Genomic DNA, 20,805 nt, shown 5'->3' with positions numbered 1-20,805 from the left:
CTTTTGCTCGAGATTCTTTATATATTCCCCTCAAAGGTGAATGGATTGCTGCCTTTTTGATACAAGTTTTACAGTATTCAAACCCAGTTTCCTTGTGCAAGTGACAATTTGATCCTGCATGCAGTGAAGACAATGGCATATTCAACTCTTGAACCTTGCCAGACTACTTTACAATACTAATCTGTCTACATCATTCAAAGATACTTTTCATTTGACAAAATTACTTGAGCAGCAGTTTCTTAAAGAGCAAATTATTTTAGTAAATGCAATTCACAGTAAGCAAAAGTGTGTAGTTGTGGAAACCGAGAAATAAATTATGGCATTCTTGAGATCAGTGGCATTTCTCTCCTCTCCTTTAAATATGTGCTAAGGCATTTAAAGCTTAGTATCAGGGTTTATTCCTAATTGGTCTGGTCATTCAGACATACTGCATTCCAGAAAACAAACAATATTTTGTGATCACAATAAGTCATCTAAATTTCTAAAGCCTCTTAAGGGGAAATACAGTTCAAAAATCACTCACAGTTTTGCAGGATGAGTGCATATCAAGTGAGGTAAATATGCTAGTCATGTATACAGGAAAAAAAGAAAGAAAAAGATTGTAAAATCACTAACACTGGAGCGTGGATAACTGGCTGTCCTAGAAGCCAAAGCCACTTCTTTTCTTTGAGATTCAAGCACGGCATTACAGAATAAAAAGGTCAATGCATACTCTTACATATTATTATTACTCCTTTGTTGAATAAGGATAGTTTTTTCCCTGTTTTGTTGCCTGTGTGCTCTTACTTTCCCCTGCAATTAGAAATACCTGACTGGTGGACTCTGCTGACCCCGCGCTCTGGCGTTGCGTGGTGGTCCGTAAGGGGGCCCTGGAACGGGGGAAGGTGGGGGGGAAGGACTCTGCGTGGGCTGGGGTCTGCTCTATTTGCCTCCACCTCGGGCGGTCAGGCAGGCAGGCAGGCAGGCAAGGAGCGTGCAGGCAGGAGGCCAGGCAGGCAGGGACCCTGGAGGCAGGCAGCGGCAGGCGGGGGGCGGAGCAGGGGGGGGCGGAGCAGGCAGGCGGCTGCTGGCAGGCGGCTGCTGGCAGGCGGTGGCGGGGCCGGGCCGGGCCCGGGGTGGGGCGTCACCGCGCCCGCACCAATCGGCGCCGGCGGCAGGGAGGCGGGCGCGGGGCGGGCACTGCCGCGCGCCGCTCGCCCCGCCTGCCTCCGCACCCCGGGCGGCCGCTGGCGATGCTGGGGCTGCGCCGCGCCGCCGCCGCGCTGCCGCCGCTGTGGGCTGGGGCCCCGGCAGCCGCCATGTCTACGCTGCTGGTCAGCCAGCCGCGCTACGCCTGGCTGCGGGAGCTGGGCCTGCAGGAGGAGAACCCTGGCGTGTACAACGGGCGCTGGGGCGGCGGCGGCGAGGTGCGGGCGGCGGCGCGGCCTGGGGCTGGGAGCGGGGCCGCAGGAACCGGGCCGAGGGGGGGGTGATGAGGCGGTGTGCCGCGCCGCGGCCGCGCTTCGGCGGGGCCCTGGGCCTTGCGCCCCCTGCGTTGGGTAAAGGGGCGGGCGCGACCCTCTGCTCACACCCCCCTCCTGCTCTAGGTGGTGACGACGTACTGCCCCGCCAACAACGAGCCCATAGCCAGCGTCCGGCAGGTGAGCGCGCCTCGGCCGGGCAGGCCGGCTCGGGGGCAGGGACCCAGCGGCTGCTGGGAAGGGAGGAGCCTTCGGCCACCGCGGCCGGACTGGGGGGTGTTTGGGCCTGAGTTCGGGAGCTGCTGCGCCTCCCCTCCACTGGGTTCGCGGAGGGCACGAACCCGCCGGGGTGAGTGGCGGCAGGGGTCTGGGAGATGTTGAATCCAGAGGCAGTTGGTGGGGCTCGTCGCAGCTCTGGCCGTCTGCTGAAAACAAGCCTGTGGCTTTTCTGGGAAGAAAAACAGGCTGTTCACCTTCCCTGTTCAGTGGAGCTGAATGGCCAGGGGGAGGTATGAAGGAGAGCAACGTGGCATTCACGTGGTAAATTCGTGAGAGTTTTTAGTGGGAGAACAGTGCCATGGCGCTGAACTACTCCTTTTGTATATTCGGATTCGACTAGGCCTTAATGTCCAGTGAGGCTGGTGGACTAGGACAGTCCTCACAGCCTTTTTTAATATTGTTCATACTAGTAGCGTCTAAGATAAGGCACATGAATATATGATGAATGCCTCCCTCACAGCTATTCTTTATGGAGCATCCTTTGTCATCTGAAGGAATATTTCTGCTCGTTTGTTTTTTTGTTTTTTTGTTTTTTTTTGTTTTGGTTTGGTTTTTTTTTGTTTGTTTTTTTTTTTTTGTTTTGTTTTGTTTTTGTTTAGGCAGCGCATGTGCTTTTCCTTGACAGTAATTTCAAGCAACCCAACATGCCATATTGGAACCAGACAGGATATAAACTTCCTGTGAAAGCAGTATTCTGTAGTGCAGTACTATCCACAAGAAATGTCTTGAGTTGGATGCAGAAGCTTTTCTGTGGCATTTGTTTTGCTAACTTTTTCTTTGACATGCTGCTTCATGTAGGCTAGTTTGGAGGATTATGAAGAAACAGTAAAGAAGGCTAAAGAGGCATGGAAGGTCTGGGCTGATGTAAGTTAACAGAGACCTCTTTTATAACATATCTCTGGTGGGTAAAGGACATTAAATTGCCCTCTCAGGTGGAGGTGTAAAAACATGTTCATGTTGTGTATGTTGGATTAAAGCAAAAATCTGCATTGAGGACCTCAAGAAACAAATTCAGATGGCTTGGGCAAGTTACCATTGAGGTACAAAGATGAGGACATTGACTTGTGGAAAATGTTTGTTTTGAAAAGCCTGGCAAATTTAACCAGGTTTGTGCCTTGGAGCCATTGCCAACAGGTCTGCTGAAGTTCAGAAACATTGTAGCAGGGAAATTACTCCTGTGGGTGTGTTTAACTTCCTGTTACCGTTTGCTTTCTCCTTCGAGAGCTCTGCAGAATGTTTGGATATCTTAACTTGTGGCAATAAAGATCTTCTCATGGGGTGAGGAAGACTGCTGGTTTTGAGTGTACTTTTTTTGTTCACCAGCTGTCCTGATATTTCACAAAACAGCTATGTTGTTCCAAAACTTTAGTGTTACTTTGCTGTGTCAGACAATAGCTAAGATATTTTTCCTTAGCAAGCTGTAGTTCTCAGTGTACCTGTACAAGCTATGTCCAGCCAGCACCCATTCCCTTGCTGGCCCTGCCAGGCTTGGTTTTTATCTTTGGTTCTTTGATACAAGCTGAAACCTGAATTTCGTAAGGTATTGGGCATTCTGTATTTTATCCAGCAAGGTAGTTTGCCTTGCATGAAGAGAACAAAGTTCAGGATAAGTGCAGGGGCTTCCTCAGGATGTTAGTATGTGTTCTTTTGTTACAATTCATTAATATAATGTTGGTTGAGGGCATGCCAGCTCATAATGTGTTTGGAAATAATCTAAAAGAAATCTAACAGGTAACAAAGAATCAACAGTTCAAATGCTTTAAAGCCTCATCTCAAAGCTGTTTCTAGTTTGTGAATTTTGTTGTTTGTAATGAGGTTATCTGAAAGATTTTTTTTTCTGTAAAGAGATATGTTTGCATGGTTTATGTATTCCTCACTCCTCACTGCCCAGAGAACTACTGTTCGTCAGCAGTTTCTAATATGGTTTATTATTGATCGTGGCTATTGATTCTTATCTTAACATACTGGTACCACATTAAAAAAAATTTATTAATACTTGGTATATGGCTTTAATTTTTCCATGATTGAGGCTTCTGTGTGTCTCAGCATCTGCTAACAAAATAAGTGTCAACAGCCACTGTCACAGTAAAAAAAATGTTTGAAAATGTGATGTTAAGTATAGTTCAAAAGCTCAGAAACCAGTAAGTGTGCTGTTATAAAAAAATGCTTGTTTCTTGAGGTGCAGCAGATTGTTTGGGGGCATTGTGGATGTTGTAGCTGAACAGAAGTAGCAGAACTAATAATCTGAATGCTTTTGACAATATTCAGTGGAACTGAAGTTTTGAACAGACATAAATGAGGTGTTACCAGTCTCTGTGGGGCAGGAAACAGTTTCTTGTAAAACAGTGCACATGATAAAAATGGATGAGTAATGATGGCTTGGGAATATAGGGGAAAAAGCTCAGCAATCAGTGATTTCTTACTGCAGGGGTAGAAGACTAGCAATATATATGCAGCAGAAGTCACAGATGTTCAATCTCAAGTAGATTCTTCTGTTTTCTTTTGTTTCGACTAGATCCCTGCACCTAAGCGTGGAGAAATAGTGCGACAGATTGGTGATGCCCTGAGACAAAAAATCAAAGTTCTAGGAAGCTTGGTAAGTGTTTTAAGAAGCAGCTTAACTTCGTGGGGGAAGGGGTGTGTCAAAATTGTTTTCTTGGTTTTAACTTACCACTCTGCAATACTAACCTTAATAATTGCTAAAATGCTGTTAGTCCTATTAGCTTTCCTAAAGAAATTTTAATTAAAAAAAGGTAAAATAGAAAAAAAAAGAAAAAGGTAAGTTTGCATTCTGGCATCCTACACTGAAAATGATAATATATAATAGGAAAAGAAAGTGTTAATTCATTCTGAGCCTGTACTCTGGCCGGCAGGAGTGTTACAGTGGTTGCCCTGCTGTTTTCTCACTTGCCTGTCAGATAGGGCACTGACTGATACTAAAAGTGTCCTGACAAAGACCTTCCTCTAATACAGAGCTTTTAACCTTGGGCTCTTTCTGGTGATCTGCAGGATTTTGTGAACTGACATGCAGAGGTATAAGGCTTCAGAAGGTGAGATGGTCTTAATGAGATCTTCTTGCAGTGCTGTGCAGGACATAAAGGTTGAAGGACTGCTTCTTTAAAATGCTTGCTAGTTGCTAGGGAAGAAAGGGAGAAAAGTGGGGAACTTCCCATTTTCCTCTTACAGGGCTTGCCTGTGTGTGCTGCTATTCAGAAACATCTGTCAGTGAATAACTCTGTGTGTAGTCAAGCCCACAGTGTTAACCTACAAAACTTTGTTCTCCTGTTTCCTTTGATATTGTCTCCTAAGCAGAGTTTCTGTGGTGAAATCAGAGTGCTAACATACTTTTGTATTCAAAAATGGTACAGCTTCCCTAGTGAGTGTTGACAGACAGAAGTTTGCTGTGTGTTCCTTGGACAAAACTTGTTGCTTGTTGCCAGAGCATTTTTCTAGCTTTTGCAAACAGATAATGTCTGTTCAGCTCTTCCAGAATAGGGTGTGAACTTCAGGGTAAAATTTGTGCAGTAGATACCCAGTTTTTAGTACTTTTCCTGGCATTAGGGTATGTAAAAGGGAACAGTATGGCAACTCAGGTTTTGATAATGCCATTGGAAATTTCCAGCGTCACCTCACAAAGTCCTTGTCAAGTATCCAGATGTATCTCTACTGCACTTACAGACTCACTGGTGTGTTTCTTGGTAAATATGTCTGATGCCCCTCTGTTTCTGGTCACAGATAGGGGCTATTCCTTCTGTCTTGAGATGACCACAGGCGTCATAGAAGTATCTAGAAATGCACTTAGTTACCTGTATTTTAACTTTTGCGTAGAGAGTAAAATCTTGTGGTAATTCTCTGAACCCGATTCCTCATTTAACAGCTTTTTCAAAGTACAATCATTAGTCTGAAGCAGTAGGTGATATCTGCATGAGAATCATGCCTATAGATATCAAAGCATGACTGTAAAATTAAGTGGGGGTAAATGGTGACTTCTCAATTCTTAAGTTAGTGAATTTTCTCACTTTTGGAGGAAAACATCTTCAAATACCAGCTTATTCTCATCAATTATCTGTATGTCTGCTGTGTACATCTAACATGCTTTTAACAGAAGAACGTAATTTAGGATTGACTTCAGCTGAAGGAAAAAAAAAAAATTGATCCTAAACATCCCAGTTTACTAAAATACTAAAGATGTGTAGACATTTTCAGCACTGTCTGAAAATGGAATCTCTCAAACTCACTTTGAGATGTTGTAAAATGAGTAGTTTGCTTATGAAATATGTAAATGACCATTTTCTTTTGCTGGAGCAGAGTAGTCCCTCTTTTCCAATTTATTCCATGACTGGTACACAATGTATGCTAACATCCTTATGAAAATTCAATGTTTCGTTGATCTGAATTTGTGAACCTCATTGCTGTTGGATACTCCTTTCAGTAATTATTATTCATTTTCTCAGTTCATGAAATTCCTCTTCTAATATCCTCCTGTTGTATGGGAATGTGACTGCTGTCTAGTTGTCTATTCTGTTCTTTCTTTAAGCTGTAAATAACTCGGAAGAGGTGAATCTCTTCTAATGAAAAAATGTGTATTGAATCTTACTTGGTGTACAGATATACCTGACATTATTGGGAGACAAAATGTATTGGAGATGCAAAAGAATTTTTAAAAAAAATAATTTTGTCTTGCTCTTAATTTTTTCAGGTCTCTTTGGAAATGGGAAAGATTTTTGTCGAGGGTGTTGGGGAAGTGCAGGAGTATGTTGATGTCTGTGACTATGCTGTTGGTTTGTCCAGAATGATTGGTGGACCTATTTTGCCTTCAGAAAGTAAGTATGTGTGTATGTATGTTGGTTATTTGGGTTTTTTTGTATAAATGAAGATAAGGAGATGTATCTTAGATATGTAGTGATGTAGTGCAGCAAAATCTCTGTACTGTGAATTATTTAGGCAGCATGTTGTCTAGGAATAGATGTGCTGGTAGGCAGTAGTGCCAGATAATGAAGTATCTAGCCTGTGGTGTGTAGCAAGAAAGGCAGTAGATTTTTCTCTACACTCTTTGAAGCGTTAGATTCTCTTTGATTTCTTTGTTAATGAAGGTGCTAGAGGAAAGTATGTAAAAAGTTCAGCAGTGTAATTAGATATGAGAAGCCTTTTTATCAGTTATTGTTTAGCCGTTCTGTTAACTGAATAGTTAAAATAGTAAAACTTCATGTTGTCATGTTACTAGGTTTTTCCACAATCTAGCTAACCTTGTTCTAGTGAGCTGCAGAGTACATATAATACAGCTTTCCACAAGCTAATTATCTGATAGATGGAGAAGTAATGCTAGGGCCCTTGCTCACATGGTTTCCTTTTCAAAAAACATTAAATGCATGCAAATTGCATTACGTTGTGTCTTTGCTTTCAGGACCTGGCCATGCCCTTATAGAGCAGTGGAATCCCGTTGGGTTAGTAGGAATCATCACAGCCTTTAACTTCCCTGTAGCGGTTTATGGGTGGAACAGTGCAATTGCAATGATCTGTGGAAATGCTTGCCTCTGGTAAGATGTAGCACTCCAATTTGCTAGCAGCATATTAAAATCAGAGAGCTGTTATCTCAGTCATGAAACTGTTATTAAATGTTTGGTGTCTCTGTCTATTTGATTCTATCTCATGTAGGCTTAATTTCTATTTATTTTCAGATTCATTTGTAGCCAAAGAACTTTGTTTTATTTTGTGGTAATGTCTTTTATGAGGTATTGAGATTCAGACTTGTCCAGGACTTAGCCAGATGGCGTGTTAATAAAGAACCCAGTTTGAGGTCTTGCAGCAGTGATAGTGAACAGTTAATATTTCAGAATTGGTACAGCTACAATTAAGTCTAAATAAGTAGCTTTGCTTCCTCTCCCACCTCCTGCTTCGCTTTCATCTACCTGCTTCTTTCTAATGTCTGACATAGCTCTAGTTTGTGTGGATATCAGCAGGAGCTCTGAATGTTCAGCTGTGGAAAGAAATGCTTGAGTTCCTGTCTTAACATGCACCTGAAAACCTATGTTTTCCACATGCACCTGTGCCTATTTGAATTATTTCTTATTCTCAAAGAATTGAAAAGAAGATGTCTTTTTTTAAATTTTTTTTTTTATTTTTAGGAAGGGTGCTCCTACAACATCCCTCATTAGTGTTGCTGTTACAAAGTGAGTTCTGGTTTGTTTGCTTTCTGTTTTGCTTTGTAAACAACTTATTTTCTGTTTGAAGTAGTGCTCAATGGTCAGAACTGCTTTCTCCTTGTTACCTAAGAAGTTACAGTGTATATATGATGTTGCCTATACAGTTGGACAGTTTTTTCTGGGAACAGGGCTGCGCTTCTGCTGAATTAGGGCTAGCTGTGTGGTTTGCTTCCTTGTAGAAGATGAATTGCTCACAATATTCAGCTTCCCTCAATCATGCACTCATGTTTCAGAATCATCTCTTTTTTTGGGAGTCTCAGTCCAACACCAGCACCCAGTTTCTTGGCAAATTCTTCTGGCTGGCTGTGTAGACCTATATCCTGAAGATACCTTCACACAATCTTCGTTATCCAAACCTAGTAACACCTTAGCTTTTCAGGGTTCAAAACTCATTCTTGATAACAAGGAAAAGAAGCCCAAAGAATAAACATCGTAGTGATACTTACTCTAGGGTTATTGTTACTTTACTTACTATATTAGCATTTTAAATACCTGTGTGTTGTGTGTTACAAATAACATTTATATTTAAATGTTAAATATAAATAGGCCCTTTTAAAATAACTAATTAGTAAGTCTTGTAGCTTTAATATTAATTTCTGAGAACAATGGCCCCAAACTCCTTATGACCATTTTATGTAGCTCCATGAAGTTATATAAATGTCTCTTTCTAATGGTGAAAGACTGTATGGCCAAGGTTTTTACACACTGATCTAATGCTTGTTTGTGCCAATTGTGTGAATGCATATAGGGTCTTCTGTATGAGCTGTGATTGTAAGATCGAAGTCCTTGATGAGAGAAGTGTGTTTTGTGTTGTGCAAACTACGTGTCAATTAACTGCAAGACTGCTGCTTTTTAAAAATCTGTAGCTTCTTCATGTGCATGGTCAGATGGTTTTAATGGTTCATTCCCTATTATATGCACCTGTCAAAAATCTCTGAAATTCTTACTTCTTTGATTCTAGGATAATTGCCAAAGTCCTGGAGGATAACAGAGTGCCTGGAGCTGTCTGTTCTTTGGTTTGTGGTGGAGCAGACATTGGGTTGGTAACATTTCTTGTGTTTTGTGAAGATGTATAGAGGGTAAACAATATACTTTGAGGTACTTCTTGTAAAGTTATTCTGATCTCCAGGAGTTTGCAGTACGTAAATGTACCTGTTGCCATCATTTTTATCAACTGGTCTGAAACTCTGACCTGGCTGAAAATATAATATGTATTCCTACTTGCTGTTGTGAGATCAACTGCTAGAAAATAACTTAGCAGATATTTAATGATGAGACATGACTAATATGTTCTACTTCTGCATATGCTTACATGGAAAGAATACAGCTAATACTAAATTCCACTCATCGTGTTCTTAAGAGTTTTCCATTTCTAGCCCATTGGCCTTTTGGACCACTCATGGAGGAGAATACTTCCCCATTTTCCATGCTCACATAGGACTCTGCACTTGGTCATAAATGCATACCTGGGTTTGGAAGCTGTACCCATCAAATTGTTTTGATTGATTTTACAATGTGGAAATTCCCAGTACAAATGTATATTCAGATGTATCTTTTGAGCATTTCAAGAGAAGACAAAACAGATGGTAAGCATTAAAAAAGTCACAGGCATGTGTATTTTTTTTTAGAGAACATAACAATTGGAGCTGATCTCACTACATCAGATTGAATTTCAAAATTAGTACAGGTGATGCTCTTACAGTCTGAAAAGTGGGAGGGAAACAGCCTTGTTCCTCTTTTCTGACTAAGAAGCTTTCCTGCCATCTGCTCAGTCACTTACCTGATGTTTTCAGAGAAGTGGCTCTGACTTTAAAAGATCTCCCTGGTTGAAGTTGGTTTATGTGGAAGGTGCAAGCAGCTGTCCCAACTGCTCTTCTATTGAACATGGTGGTGTATCTCCCGTTGTGCAGGACAGCAATGGCAAGAGATGAGAGAATGGACCTCTTGTCCTTCACTGGCAGCACAAAAGTGGGCAAGCAAGTAGCGCTTATGGTTCAGGAGAGATTTGGTGAGTGTTTGGAGTCTCCTCCATTTCTTTCAATGGCTGGGGAAGTCAGGGTTGCCCCATAGGATTTTAAAATAACAACTTGTTTCACTTACCTCTTGTCACCTGTTTTTTTGGTGTTTTTTTTTTTCAACTTGGTGGAAATAGGGTGTTGAAACTGCTCAGAGCTAGATACTGCATTTTTCAGTTAATTCTGTTACAACTCAGCATTTTTTCCAGGGCATCCACAAATCCATGGTCCTACAGTTAATTTGGGGGGGTGTCCATGAATATAGTTGTATGGAGATTGTCTAGATGAACAGCCAGGGCCTATGGTCTTTTGGCAATGCATTCATGGAGAAATGCCTCCTCGCCTTTTACTCCTTATAGATACAGGAGAAAAGTTATGATTTTTGGGGTGCTGTTTTTGTTGCAAATATTTAAAAGTGTGCAGGCATGAGTCCATGTACAGCTGCTGTATTCTAACTTTATAGTTTTAAACAGAAAACCTTGTGAACAGGATTTTCTCATTTTATACATTTCAAGTTCATAGGAATGTAAAAAAAAATAATAATCAGAACAGTGCAAACATTCACCCAGAAGTAGGCGATTATTCATTCTCTCAGACTGGAGCTAAAATAGTTGCCAGAGAAATAAATAAGCCTAGTTAATTTTTATGTGTGGGTTTTGATCCCTGTAGCACCTCCTCCTCTTTGTCTGCATCATAGTGTTCATGCTGCAACTTTTTCTGTTTTCATCTTTTCCTTTCCAGTCCTATTTTTGCCTATTTTTTCTAAGCTTCTTTCTGCCATAACTGCTCTCCAGGTATCTTTCTTCACAATATGTGATAAGTGTAGTATTCAGTGTAATTTTCTGCTTTGGCTAGAGCGATTAGTTGACTGTGATGCCTAAAACTTTTTGTATATCCAGAAAAAATATGTTTAATGAAACTTAGCTCTAGTTAGAGGTAACCTCACTGAATGAGGTGCAGTGAATAGAGGTGCGCATGATGTAACTTGTTTTGTGTGTTTTTATTAGGTCGAAGTCTACTGGAACTGGGAGGAAACAATGCCATTATTGGTAATGCCGCTAAACCGTATTGGTAATATTGCTAAACTGTAGAAATTTAGTCCCATAGATGATATTTGGCAGTTAGTATAAAAATGTTTGTAGCAAATTGTCCTGTCCTCCCCACCCCCCCAAAAAGTATGTAGTAGAATATTGGGTTTTCCTGTCTTCAGTATTGTGGAGGGGTAGTGTTTTAAGATAAAAAAATGAAAGTTCAAGCCCTTACGTGTATTCAGTGTTGAAGTTAAGAAGGGAATGAGAAAAGCAGTAAGCTTCAGTAATGGGATGTGGACAATGCTAAATTGATTTTAGGATAGTTTTAGTCTTGTGAACACCATGATTTTAGCATTTTAGAATATAAGTACATGTGTGCAAAGTTATGATACTTGAAAGCAAAGCATGCAGGTATTTATTTCATTAGCACATTTTACAGGTTTAAGTAACTCAGGGTATGATCTAGTTCCCAGATAAACATAACATAAACACTGTGAAGCTGAGCAATGTAGCAGAAAGCTATATAAATCTGGAATTGGCTTTGAATGATGGCATAAACATTGTTTGGTTGGACTTTGTCCCAGATTTAATAATAATTTTGGATACTTAAGAGAATTCCGTGGGACTGGTTAAGCTGAGTGATATTTTGGGGATCCTTTGAGGCGTATACATGCTAGCTTTGCTTTAAACATCCCAATGTCTTCTAGCCAGATGAATTTGTTCAGTTCATTTATATTTTACATTATTGTATATCTGTGTGTTTTAGCTACTTTTTTTGCATGCAATCTGGATACACTTTACCATTGTTTCTTCATGCTGGTAGACTTCTCAGTGAGAGAAGAACAAGGTGAAGAAATGGCAAGAAATTGCTTGTAGTTTCTTTAATTAAAATGAAGCTGAAGTTCTTTGTAAGCTTTATTGCAAGAGGCTGTCTTCAGTAGTTCAGACCTACATTTATGTCCAATTGCATGTGTCTAATTCCAGGTGTAAAAGTAATAGGAGTTTTGAGGTGTTTCCGATTATGTTCGTGTGCTATGCTAGGGCAACTATTCCTAATGCTTCTTGACCAACCTGTCAGTTTATTATATTGTTTAGTGTCTTAAGTCTTGCAAACTGCCTGTTTACTTCAATAATGCTGATGTTTTAATAATTAAGTGTTTGAAGATGCAGATCTGAATTTAGTCATCCCATCTGCTCTATTTGCCGCTGTGGGAACAGCAGGTCAGAGGTGCACAACTGCTAGAAGGCTGGTGAGTAAATGTGTATTGTCTGGTTTGGGTAGCTCTGAATTTAAACTTAATTCAAAGTAGCTCAGAAAATGTATAATAATTCCTAATATTATGGAGAGCAAGAGATAATCTTTGAAACACATTTTTACTTTGTTAAAAATCAGTATGATGGGAAAATGATGGTGGTTTGTCATTCCACTATAATTCTAGCTCTGAAGAATTTCTTTATATGTGTTTTTAAATGTATCCGGTGCTAAAACTCAGGAAGATAAAACTTAACCATATTTCCTGTATTTATCTCTGTTTTCATTGCCAGAGCTTCTTTGCTTGTGTCTGCTACAAATTCTGGTGCAGCGTTTAGATTTCAGCAAAGCAAGAGGGCGCGGGGGGTGTTGCTTACTTCAATTTTTAACCAATCGTTTTCAACAAGTTTAAAGGTTTTATGTCAGCCTGTGTCTGTGTAGTCTTTTCAGAGTTGGGTTGATTTGGTAAATACTTGTCAAAATTGATGTGGGTTAACTTTGGGTGTATAGGAAAGACAGTGATTCCTCAAATTGTAGCAATAAAAATTACTTAAATATTTGTCCTAAAACACTTAAGTGAAGAGTTTGTAGAATACAGTGATACCATTGATCTGAAGATGGGGTAAAATTAAAACAGGTTTTTGTTTCTTTGCTTCTTTTAAATATTCATGGTGAAGATTTTACATCTTCATTTCATGATGTTGGTGCTGTTTCAAGGCCTTGCTCATGTGTTCACTTTTAATTTTGGGATTTGCTGAATATGAGCAACACTCTCCACACTTCATTCATCCCTCTTCAAAGTGCGGTAGTACTTCAGGAATAGTTACGTAGCCTGAGCTGTCTTACAACCTTCTTACCATGTTTTGTTTAGTTCCTCCATGAAAGCATCCATGATGAGGTGGTGGCAAAGCTTGCTAAGGCCTATGCCCAGGTCCGCATCGGTGATCCGTGGGATTGTAAGTATCTATTTCGAATTCAGGGGTTTAGGAGAGAAGTTTCTGTCTGTTTCTTTCTGCTTAAATTCCAAAGAGATTATAAATCAAAGCTATCTAATTTAAGCAGTTTACCAGGGAGTGGGGTTAGCTGGTTTCATTTAGAATGGAAACTCTGAAAGGGAGATGAAGAATCCGGCTAATACTGCTCATCTTGGACAGACTAAATAATTACTCCTAAAATGTCATAAGAATGTTTGCAAACATAGACAGTTTTGCTGAAAGTATGTCTTTGGATCTTTTGTTTTTAGCTGACACTCTGTATGGGCCTCTTCATACCAAAGAAGCAGTGAAAATGTTCCTTGATGCAGTAGAACAAGCAAAACAACAGGGTGGCTCTGTGGTCTGCGGTGGAAAGGTGACTTACTTTCATTCTCCCTGCTACATTTGGTTCTCTAGGAAAAAAGTTCAATAACATGGTGGCTTAAGCCAAGATTGTACCTCAGTTTGTCCTGTGAGCCATTACAGGATGTTATGTTAGTCAGTCTGAGAATATTTGAATTGCAATCCTGTCTTCAGGGTAAAGATGGGTCTACTTGGAAGCTACCTTCTCCTCCAAGAAATGGTTAAGAGGTTTTGGCTGTTCCTTGCACTACTCCCTAGTTGCAGATGATCACGAAAATACAAACAGCAATGTAAATGCTGAATATCAAACATGTAACAAAGAAAAATTGCTGTTCTGTCCTGGATTCATGGTATCAAACTTGAGGAGATACTGAAGATTCAAGAGATCCACCTGCACATCTTGATTATATGCGATGTTTAATTCTCATGGACTTGGTGTTCTGGGAATTCTTGTCTTTCACTGACACCTTCTTTATTGTGGATACCATTAAAGTTCTAATCAGCTTACTAGTCAGTTTACAAGTAGGAGAAAGGGAGTGTTTTTTTGTCAGCTGCTAGACTTTGAGATTTGATTACCTCCTTAGTAGACTAAGTTATGCTTCTGTATTTTAAATACTTAAATGAGTAAAATTTAAGTTACCTACTCAGATTATCTGACCTTCCATTTCTGAGTGCTAGTCACAACTATAGTAATCAGACCATGAAGGATTCCCTTCCTACACTACTACTAAGCAGGATCTGGTTTGAACTTACTCAGTTGTTTCTTCTTTTATGTGTTTTGAAGGTTATAAATCGTCCTGGAAACTATGTTGAACCAACCATTGTGACTGGCCTTCCTCATCATGCACCGATTGTCCACACTGAGACATTTGCCCCTATACTGTATGTGCTGAAATTTAAGGTAAAATAACAATGGGGGATTAGTCAGGTGTCATGGATGCTAAAACAAGAGTCAGGAGAGAGATTTCAGATGTATGTCACATTCATGTAATTGTCCTGGCACTTCATGAAGTGGTAACTGTTGTTCTGCACTGTGGGGTATACACTGTAATAGCTTACCTCACTGTGTAGCTACATTTATTCATTTTCTGTGAAGAGCACTGTAGTTGAGAGTCTGTACAGGAATAGAATTTTACTGTTCATGTCAACATGCTCAAAAGCAGGTTGTGTATTTTGTGCAGTGGTAAGAGGTATCCTATCCCTGACTTGGTGCACGTGTGTTTGCCAAGTGGCATTCAGTATATTTGTGTTATGGCTGTGGTATGTTGGTTTTTTTCTCACAGTGCTCCTTGTAACTGCTTTGATTTGAATGGTCATGGTTTAACCACTGACACATGCTCCTTTTAGGAGGAAGAGGAAGTTTTTGCCTGGAATAATGAAGTAAAACAAGGTCTTTCCAGCAGTATCTTTACCAAGGATTTGGGAAGGATTTTCCGCTGGCTTGGGTATAATTTAAATTATTTTTCTACCTTCCTGAAGCATAAGATCACAGTCTTTCATGTCTTTTGTAAACCTATGCACAGTGCTAGTTGAGCATTTTATAGCCTTATTTTAGGGAAGGAACCCTTCCTGATCCTGAGGAACAATACTGTCTTATCTTTGTAGGCCAAAGGGATCTGACTGTGGCATTGTGAATGTCAACATCCCAACCAGTGGGGCTGAGATTGGAGGTGCTTTTGGTATGTTACTTATGCTTTTTTCTTTATCCTTTAAATGATGAAATCCTCTAGCATCAGGTCTAGTGACTTGGTATTATTTCTCAGGCTTCATTTTTTTTGAAGCTGGGGGGACTTTTTTTTTCTAATGACTCTGGAAGAGAATAAAGCATTACCACTGTAAAACTAGTATAATTTAGGTCTTATGTTATTTTTCAAGATTTTAATCAGTCCATTTAAATGACAAAATTGAAGAAATCAGTGAAGTTAATTTTGAATTATACTGCTTTAACAGAAGACAGAAATTGACCAGAGGTAGTTGAATTTCAGCTTTTAAAAATATCTGTATTTGGTTTTTAAATATTCCATGTATCATTTTTCCCCCTCCCATCAAGGGAACGTAACTCAGAATTATGTTCTGACTGTGTTTAGAGATGTGGCTGAGTAGAAAACTATTTAAAACGGTTTTAATTAAAACGGTCTTGAGCAATCCCAAGCACAAATACAGGCTGGGCAATGAGTGGATTGAGAACAGTCCTGCAGAGAAGGACTTGGGGGTATTAGTGGATGGAAAAATGACTATGAGCTAGCAATGTGCACTTGCAGCCCAGAAAGCCAACTGTACCCTGGGCATCAGCAAGAGAAGTGGGGCCAGCAGGTCGAGAGAGGTGATTCTCCCCCTCTACTCCGCTCTTGTGACACCCCATCTGGAGTACTGCATCCAGCTCTGAGCCCCCAGCATAAGAAGGACATGGACCTGCTCGAGTGGGTCCAGAGGAGGGCCATGAAGATGATCAGGGGCTGAAGCACCTCCCTTATGAGGACAGGCTGAGAGAGTTGGGGTTGTTCAACCTGGAGAAGAGAAGGCTCCAGGGAGACCTTACAGTGGCCTTCCAGTACTTAAAGGGGGTACAGGAAAGATGGGGAGGGACTCTTTATCAGGGAGGGTAGTGATAGGACAAGGGGTGTAATGGCTTTAAACTGAAAGAGGGTAGATTTAGATTAGATGTAAGGAAGAAATTCTTTACTGTGGGTGGCGAGACACTGGTACAGGTTGCCCAGGGTGGCTGTGGATGCCCCCTGCCTGGAAGTGTTCAAGGCCAGGTTGGATGGGCCTTCGAGCAACCTGATCTAGTGGAAGGTGTCCCTCACCATGGCAGGGGGTTTGGAACTAGATGATCTTTCAGGTACCTTCCAACCCAAACCATTCTATGATTTTTGTTGTTTGCATGTGTATATAAAAATTACAGCATAAAATATCTTTGTGAGAAAGTCTTTAAATACATTTTTGCCTTTATTTCTCTTTTTTGTATATAGTGAAGGAAGTGGGGGGAGGGAAGAAGAAAGATTCACCTTACCATTTAAACAGTACAAGAACCAGCACATTCTTGTACTCTTGTCTCATGTTAAAATATCTTTAAAACAAGGTCCTCTGGTGCCAGCATGATAAAACTTTCAACTCCAGGCAGATACTTTTTGGATCAAGCATGAGGAGAGAGCTAGCTGCGTGAGTTTTATGTGGTGGTGTTCTGATAATTTATTTCAGGTATGGAACAAAGGCAAAGGAGTAGTTTTTCCCATTAATTTTTATAAAATGTCTCACCTCCTGGAGTTAGTCTAGATTCCCATTCTCCAAAAAAATTTCAAGTTCTCAATTATAACCTTTTTACTACAGGTGGTGAAAAGCACACTGGTGGGGGAAGAGAATCTGGAAGCGATTCATGGAAACTTTATATGAGACGGTCTACTTGGTAAGACAGACTTTTTAAATTCCAAGTAAATGTAAATTACGGATAAGCTTGCAAAAGTTCAAAACATATAAATCCTTGACTACAGGAGGTTATCTATAGGAGGTTATCTTTGCTAAATGAGATAGCCATGTATGAGTGTAACTGCCTTTTCTTCATGCAAGAATTTACATCTGTGTTCCTAGTAGAAGATGATTTGAAGGGCTTAGATAAAGACCTTTCTTTACTCACTTCCTCAAAAGAAAAAATAAAAAAATCTGTGGTTTTTTTTCCTCTTGCTTGATTTTAAACTTGGTTAAAAATTAAATTACTGAAACTTGACAGGGAATACATGAAGTGAAAAGCACAGTAAGGGGGCCACTGTTGCCACTGGCAGCTGATTTAGCTACGTATTTGGTATCTATCCATAAATCTTCTGGCAGCCTGTAGTGGGTGACCATTCCCACTCTCTGCTGGCCTCCCTAGTCTTTACCTGTGCTAACTTTGGTTTCCATGCAAAGGCTTATGAATGTGAGAAATTATACCTTGATTTTTTCTGTATGAACGTTCTCCTATTAAGAGATTAAATGGAGAATGATACTTTACGTTCTCTTTGATCTATCAAGAAAGAGATAATGGGGAATGTGGTCTTTCCCTATACATAGTTACTATATTGAAAACCAGAGTAAAGTCAGTTCATAACTCTAAATAGACAAACTGCTTACAGAAGTCTTTTGTATACATGTGACAGAAATCAGAAGCTTTGTGTTTAGCAAGTGGACTGCATAATCTGTCTCAGTGATAAAGTCTGGTCTCTAAATACTTGTTTCTCTTCCAGTACAATTAACTACAGCAAGAATTTACCTTTGGCTCAAGGAATCAAGTTTCAGTAACAGCCTTATGAATGACCGTGCCATGAACTCTCCTAGCATTTCAGAACCAAGCACCTTCTAAGCCTCATGGTGAAGAAAGTTAATTACCTGAAATTTACCTGCAGCAGATACTAATTCTGTCAAAAAATCAGCTATTCTAAAATTGCTTCACTTTCAATGTATGAAATGACTACTTCAGTCTTCAAATGAGAAGTATGTGGTCTTTGGGAAGAAGGGAAGGTGACTGAAACTAACAAACTTGGATTTGGGTGGTGTGGATAATCTGTTGCCTTATCACTATATTTCAGTATCAACATTGTCTGTATCCTCTGCCTCCCCACCATTCACTGATATTTTCAGGTGGTAGGGCTATGCTTCAAACTATGTGCTGAGTTTCCTTACATAACTGGTGCTGGAGGGGATGGGCAGTACAGGGCTATTTTTCATTGCATAAATAAAGGTACATTTTGTGAGATACCCTGGGCTTCTTAGTTTTTTTTATTCATTGTTCTGGAGCAGGAACGTTCAGCTGACTGTCCATTTTCACACACTGAGCTGCTAGCTGGGAGAAGTATCACTGGGCTAAAAGGACTGCTTTAGTTTTCATGTCTCCTTCAGAAAGGAGACTTTCACCCTGTACGTTGGGAGATAAAGGGTAAGACCAAGGTCTACTGCAGTGTCTTGGAACCTCCTCTTAACACTAGAAGGAATCACAGCCAATTCAGGTTGTCACAGCTCTTGTGCCATCCTACAAGCAAACCAGCTGAAGAGCTGGAGGCGCAGCTAGGAGGGATTACTTTTCCTGAGGGAATTTGTGGGGGAAAGGCAAATTGTTTGTGTGTTTACCTTAGGTGGGGGGTTTCTTGTGGCCAGTGAAGACTACAGCCATCAGCAGCTCTGATCCTTGCTCAGAATCCAGGATGAGAAAGGGCATGGTGCTGCAACAGTGATTTTAGCTTTCCACAGAGTAACTTCTGAAGCTTTTAATGTACCATTTTTGGAGGACTTTTCCTCTCTTTTCCTCTCAATCTTACGTACCAAATTTCCCCAGTCTCTAAACATGGCAGAGCTGTTCATTTTGGCTCAGATTCTAGGACTGGTTTGGCTTTTGATTTATTTTGATGCTAAGATGTTGTAAGAGCAACACATCCAATGTGTTAAAGGTCCAATATATGACAATGCTAGCTGGTCATCTTTCACCTTAATATCTAGTTTTAAAATATGTAGTGTTTTGCATTTTACATCTGTATTATAGAAGGTATTTTGGGTGTCACTCTCTAGAACAACATTAGGCAGCCAGTTTTTTCCTGCTGAGTCTCTTACAGCAAGGTGAACTCTCTCCCATAGTTCTTTGTGCTTGGCTGTTTAACTAGGAACAGATTTCATGAAGTAATGTTGTGTATTTGCACACAGAAAGAACTAAAATCCCTGAAACAGACAGATAAATCATTTGCAGATAGAAGGCAAAGAAACAATTCAATTTCCAAACTTATTCTGAAAATAGCACAAGTTACAGAAGCTGTATCCTTTAACACTTCAGTGGCACTGAATGTTACTATGAAAAACTCAACAATGAAAAATAAATTGAACTTCTCTCTTTCCTCTTCTTGCTGCTTATTAATAGTTTTTGGATAGCCTCACTTTGTCACATCTGTTGTTCTTGAAATTAAAGGCCTTTTTACTCTTTTTGGATAAATAATTTCACAAGTCCAATGGCTTAATTTACAGGAATGAGGTATTAACTCTGCCATCTGGCTTTATATATGTGAACTCAAATTGGATGGTGGGTCTGATGTTTGACTAGTCTTAAGATCAGTATCTGAAAATGAATATGAAGGGAAAAAATGTAGCAATGTAATCAAGAGTGACTGTATAGCAGACACACTAAACAGTTTTAAAGTTTAACTTGATGTTTTGATATATACCAATCCCTTCAACACAAACTTTTGAGTAGTCAGAGGACTCAGTTTGAAATACTTGTGTAACTACCTCTGTATGAGTAAGTGCATTAGATCCACTTTATGTAGGCAAATAACGGACTGTCTCTGTAAGCAGATTACAAATTTGAGTATATGAATTACTATTTCAAAGATTGTGTTATCTGCATTGTCATTGGACTGCTAGTATGGCATTACAGCAGGCAGTCATAATGCTTTGTCTGCTTCCCAGACAGCTTTGAACTCCTTAGATGATTTTTGCAATTTGCTTCTCTCTGCCTTTCTGTTTTAGTTACCTGTTGAAGAATCCTATGTGAATTGACTAGCTGAATGACTTCCAGTGGAGTGGCTCTTGGGAGAGTGCCTTTAAAGACAGCTGCCAATTGTAATAAGTTTTGGCAAGGGTTTAGGTGTCTATAAGCAGTTATGATTATGAAGCAGTATTCAACTAGGGAGGTTTTAAAGGTACTGTAAACACTCTGTTTCTCAAGTTCTGCTTTAATTTGGAAAGTCCACTCAGGAGATTGTGAACTGCACTGGCTGTCATTGGGTTATCTCACCGAAGGAAAGCAGTTTTAGAGTTCATAAAATGTGTCTTGGAGCTACTGGTATGTGCAACATAATGAAACTTAAGAGTTTTAACACAAATTTTATCAGCAGCTTCCACTGTTGCATATACTTAATTACCACTGAGTGTGTAACACCAGTGAATAACAAGTGTTAAATGACACGTGGTCAATAATTCATTTGTTAGCATGGTATTGCTTACTGTGAAATGACCTTGGTGGGAACAGTCTTGCAAGTAACTTCCTTTCTTTTTGTCATATTATTAACTGAAGTGCAAATTCTACTAATGTAATTTTTAATGATAAACAGAGGAATTGCTTTTTAAATGAATGGTGGAAAATCAAACCTGCAGGCTGTGATCTGCAGGCTGCTACTCTTCCATTCTATTTCATCCTATCACAGTTCCTAACAGAACAGTTAGCAGAGGAACCAGGAATACTACTCATCAATAGTAGGTCTCAACTTAGGTT

General features: G+C 40.0%; 1 protein-coding gene across 2 annotated transcripts; it reads left to right on the top strand.

The window, feature by feature from the left end:
* The first annotated feature begins 1,193 nt into the window (after positions 1 to 1,193).
* ALDH7A1 (aldehyde dehydrogenase 7 family member A1) lies at positions 1,194 to 18,308 on the top strand. Of its 2 annotated transcripts, none has more exons than XM_074855367.1 (18): positions 1,194 to 1,406; positions 1,587 to 1,640; positions 2,538 to 2,603; positions 4,255 to 4,335; positions 6,439 to 6,562; positions 7,144 to 7,183; positions 7,865 to 7,909; positions 8,904 to 8,981; positions 9,853 to 9,950; positions 10,965 to 11,006; positions 12,144 to 12,238; positions 13,112 to 13,196; positions 13,484 to 13,590; positions 14,362 to 14,478; positions 14,925 to 15,022; positions 15,183 to 15,256; positions 16,908 to 16,983; positions 17,798 to 18,308. In XM_074855367.1, the coding sequence occupies exons 1-18, from the start codon at positions 1,233 to 1,235 to the stop codon at positions 17,850 to 17,852; spliced, it is 1,509 nt and encodes a 502-aa protein (XP_074711468.1). In that variant the 5' UTR covers positions 1,194 to 1,232; the 3' UTR covers positions 17,853 to 18,308. The 2 variants fall into 2 exon arrangements, with proteins under 2 accessions (XP_074711468.1, XP_074711467.1); XM_074855366.1 differs by having other exon boundaries at positions 7,144 to 7,276.
* Positions 18,309 to 20,805: the final 2,497 nt, after the last annotated feature.

Source organism: Strix uralensis, chromosome Z, assembly GCF_047716275.1.
Source record: "Strix uralensis isolate ZFMK-TIS-50842 chromosome Z, bStrUra1, whole genome shotgun sequence".
Taxonomy (NCBI): Eukaryota; Metazoa; Chordata; class Aves; order Strigiformes; family Strigidae; genus Strix; species Strix uralensis.
Note: the sequence above shows the minus strand (reverse complement) of the source record. Positions and strands in the feature narration are given on the sequence as shown.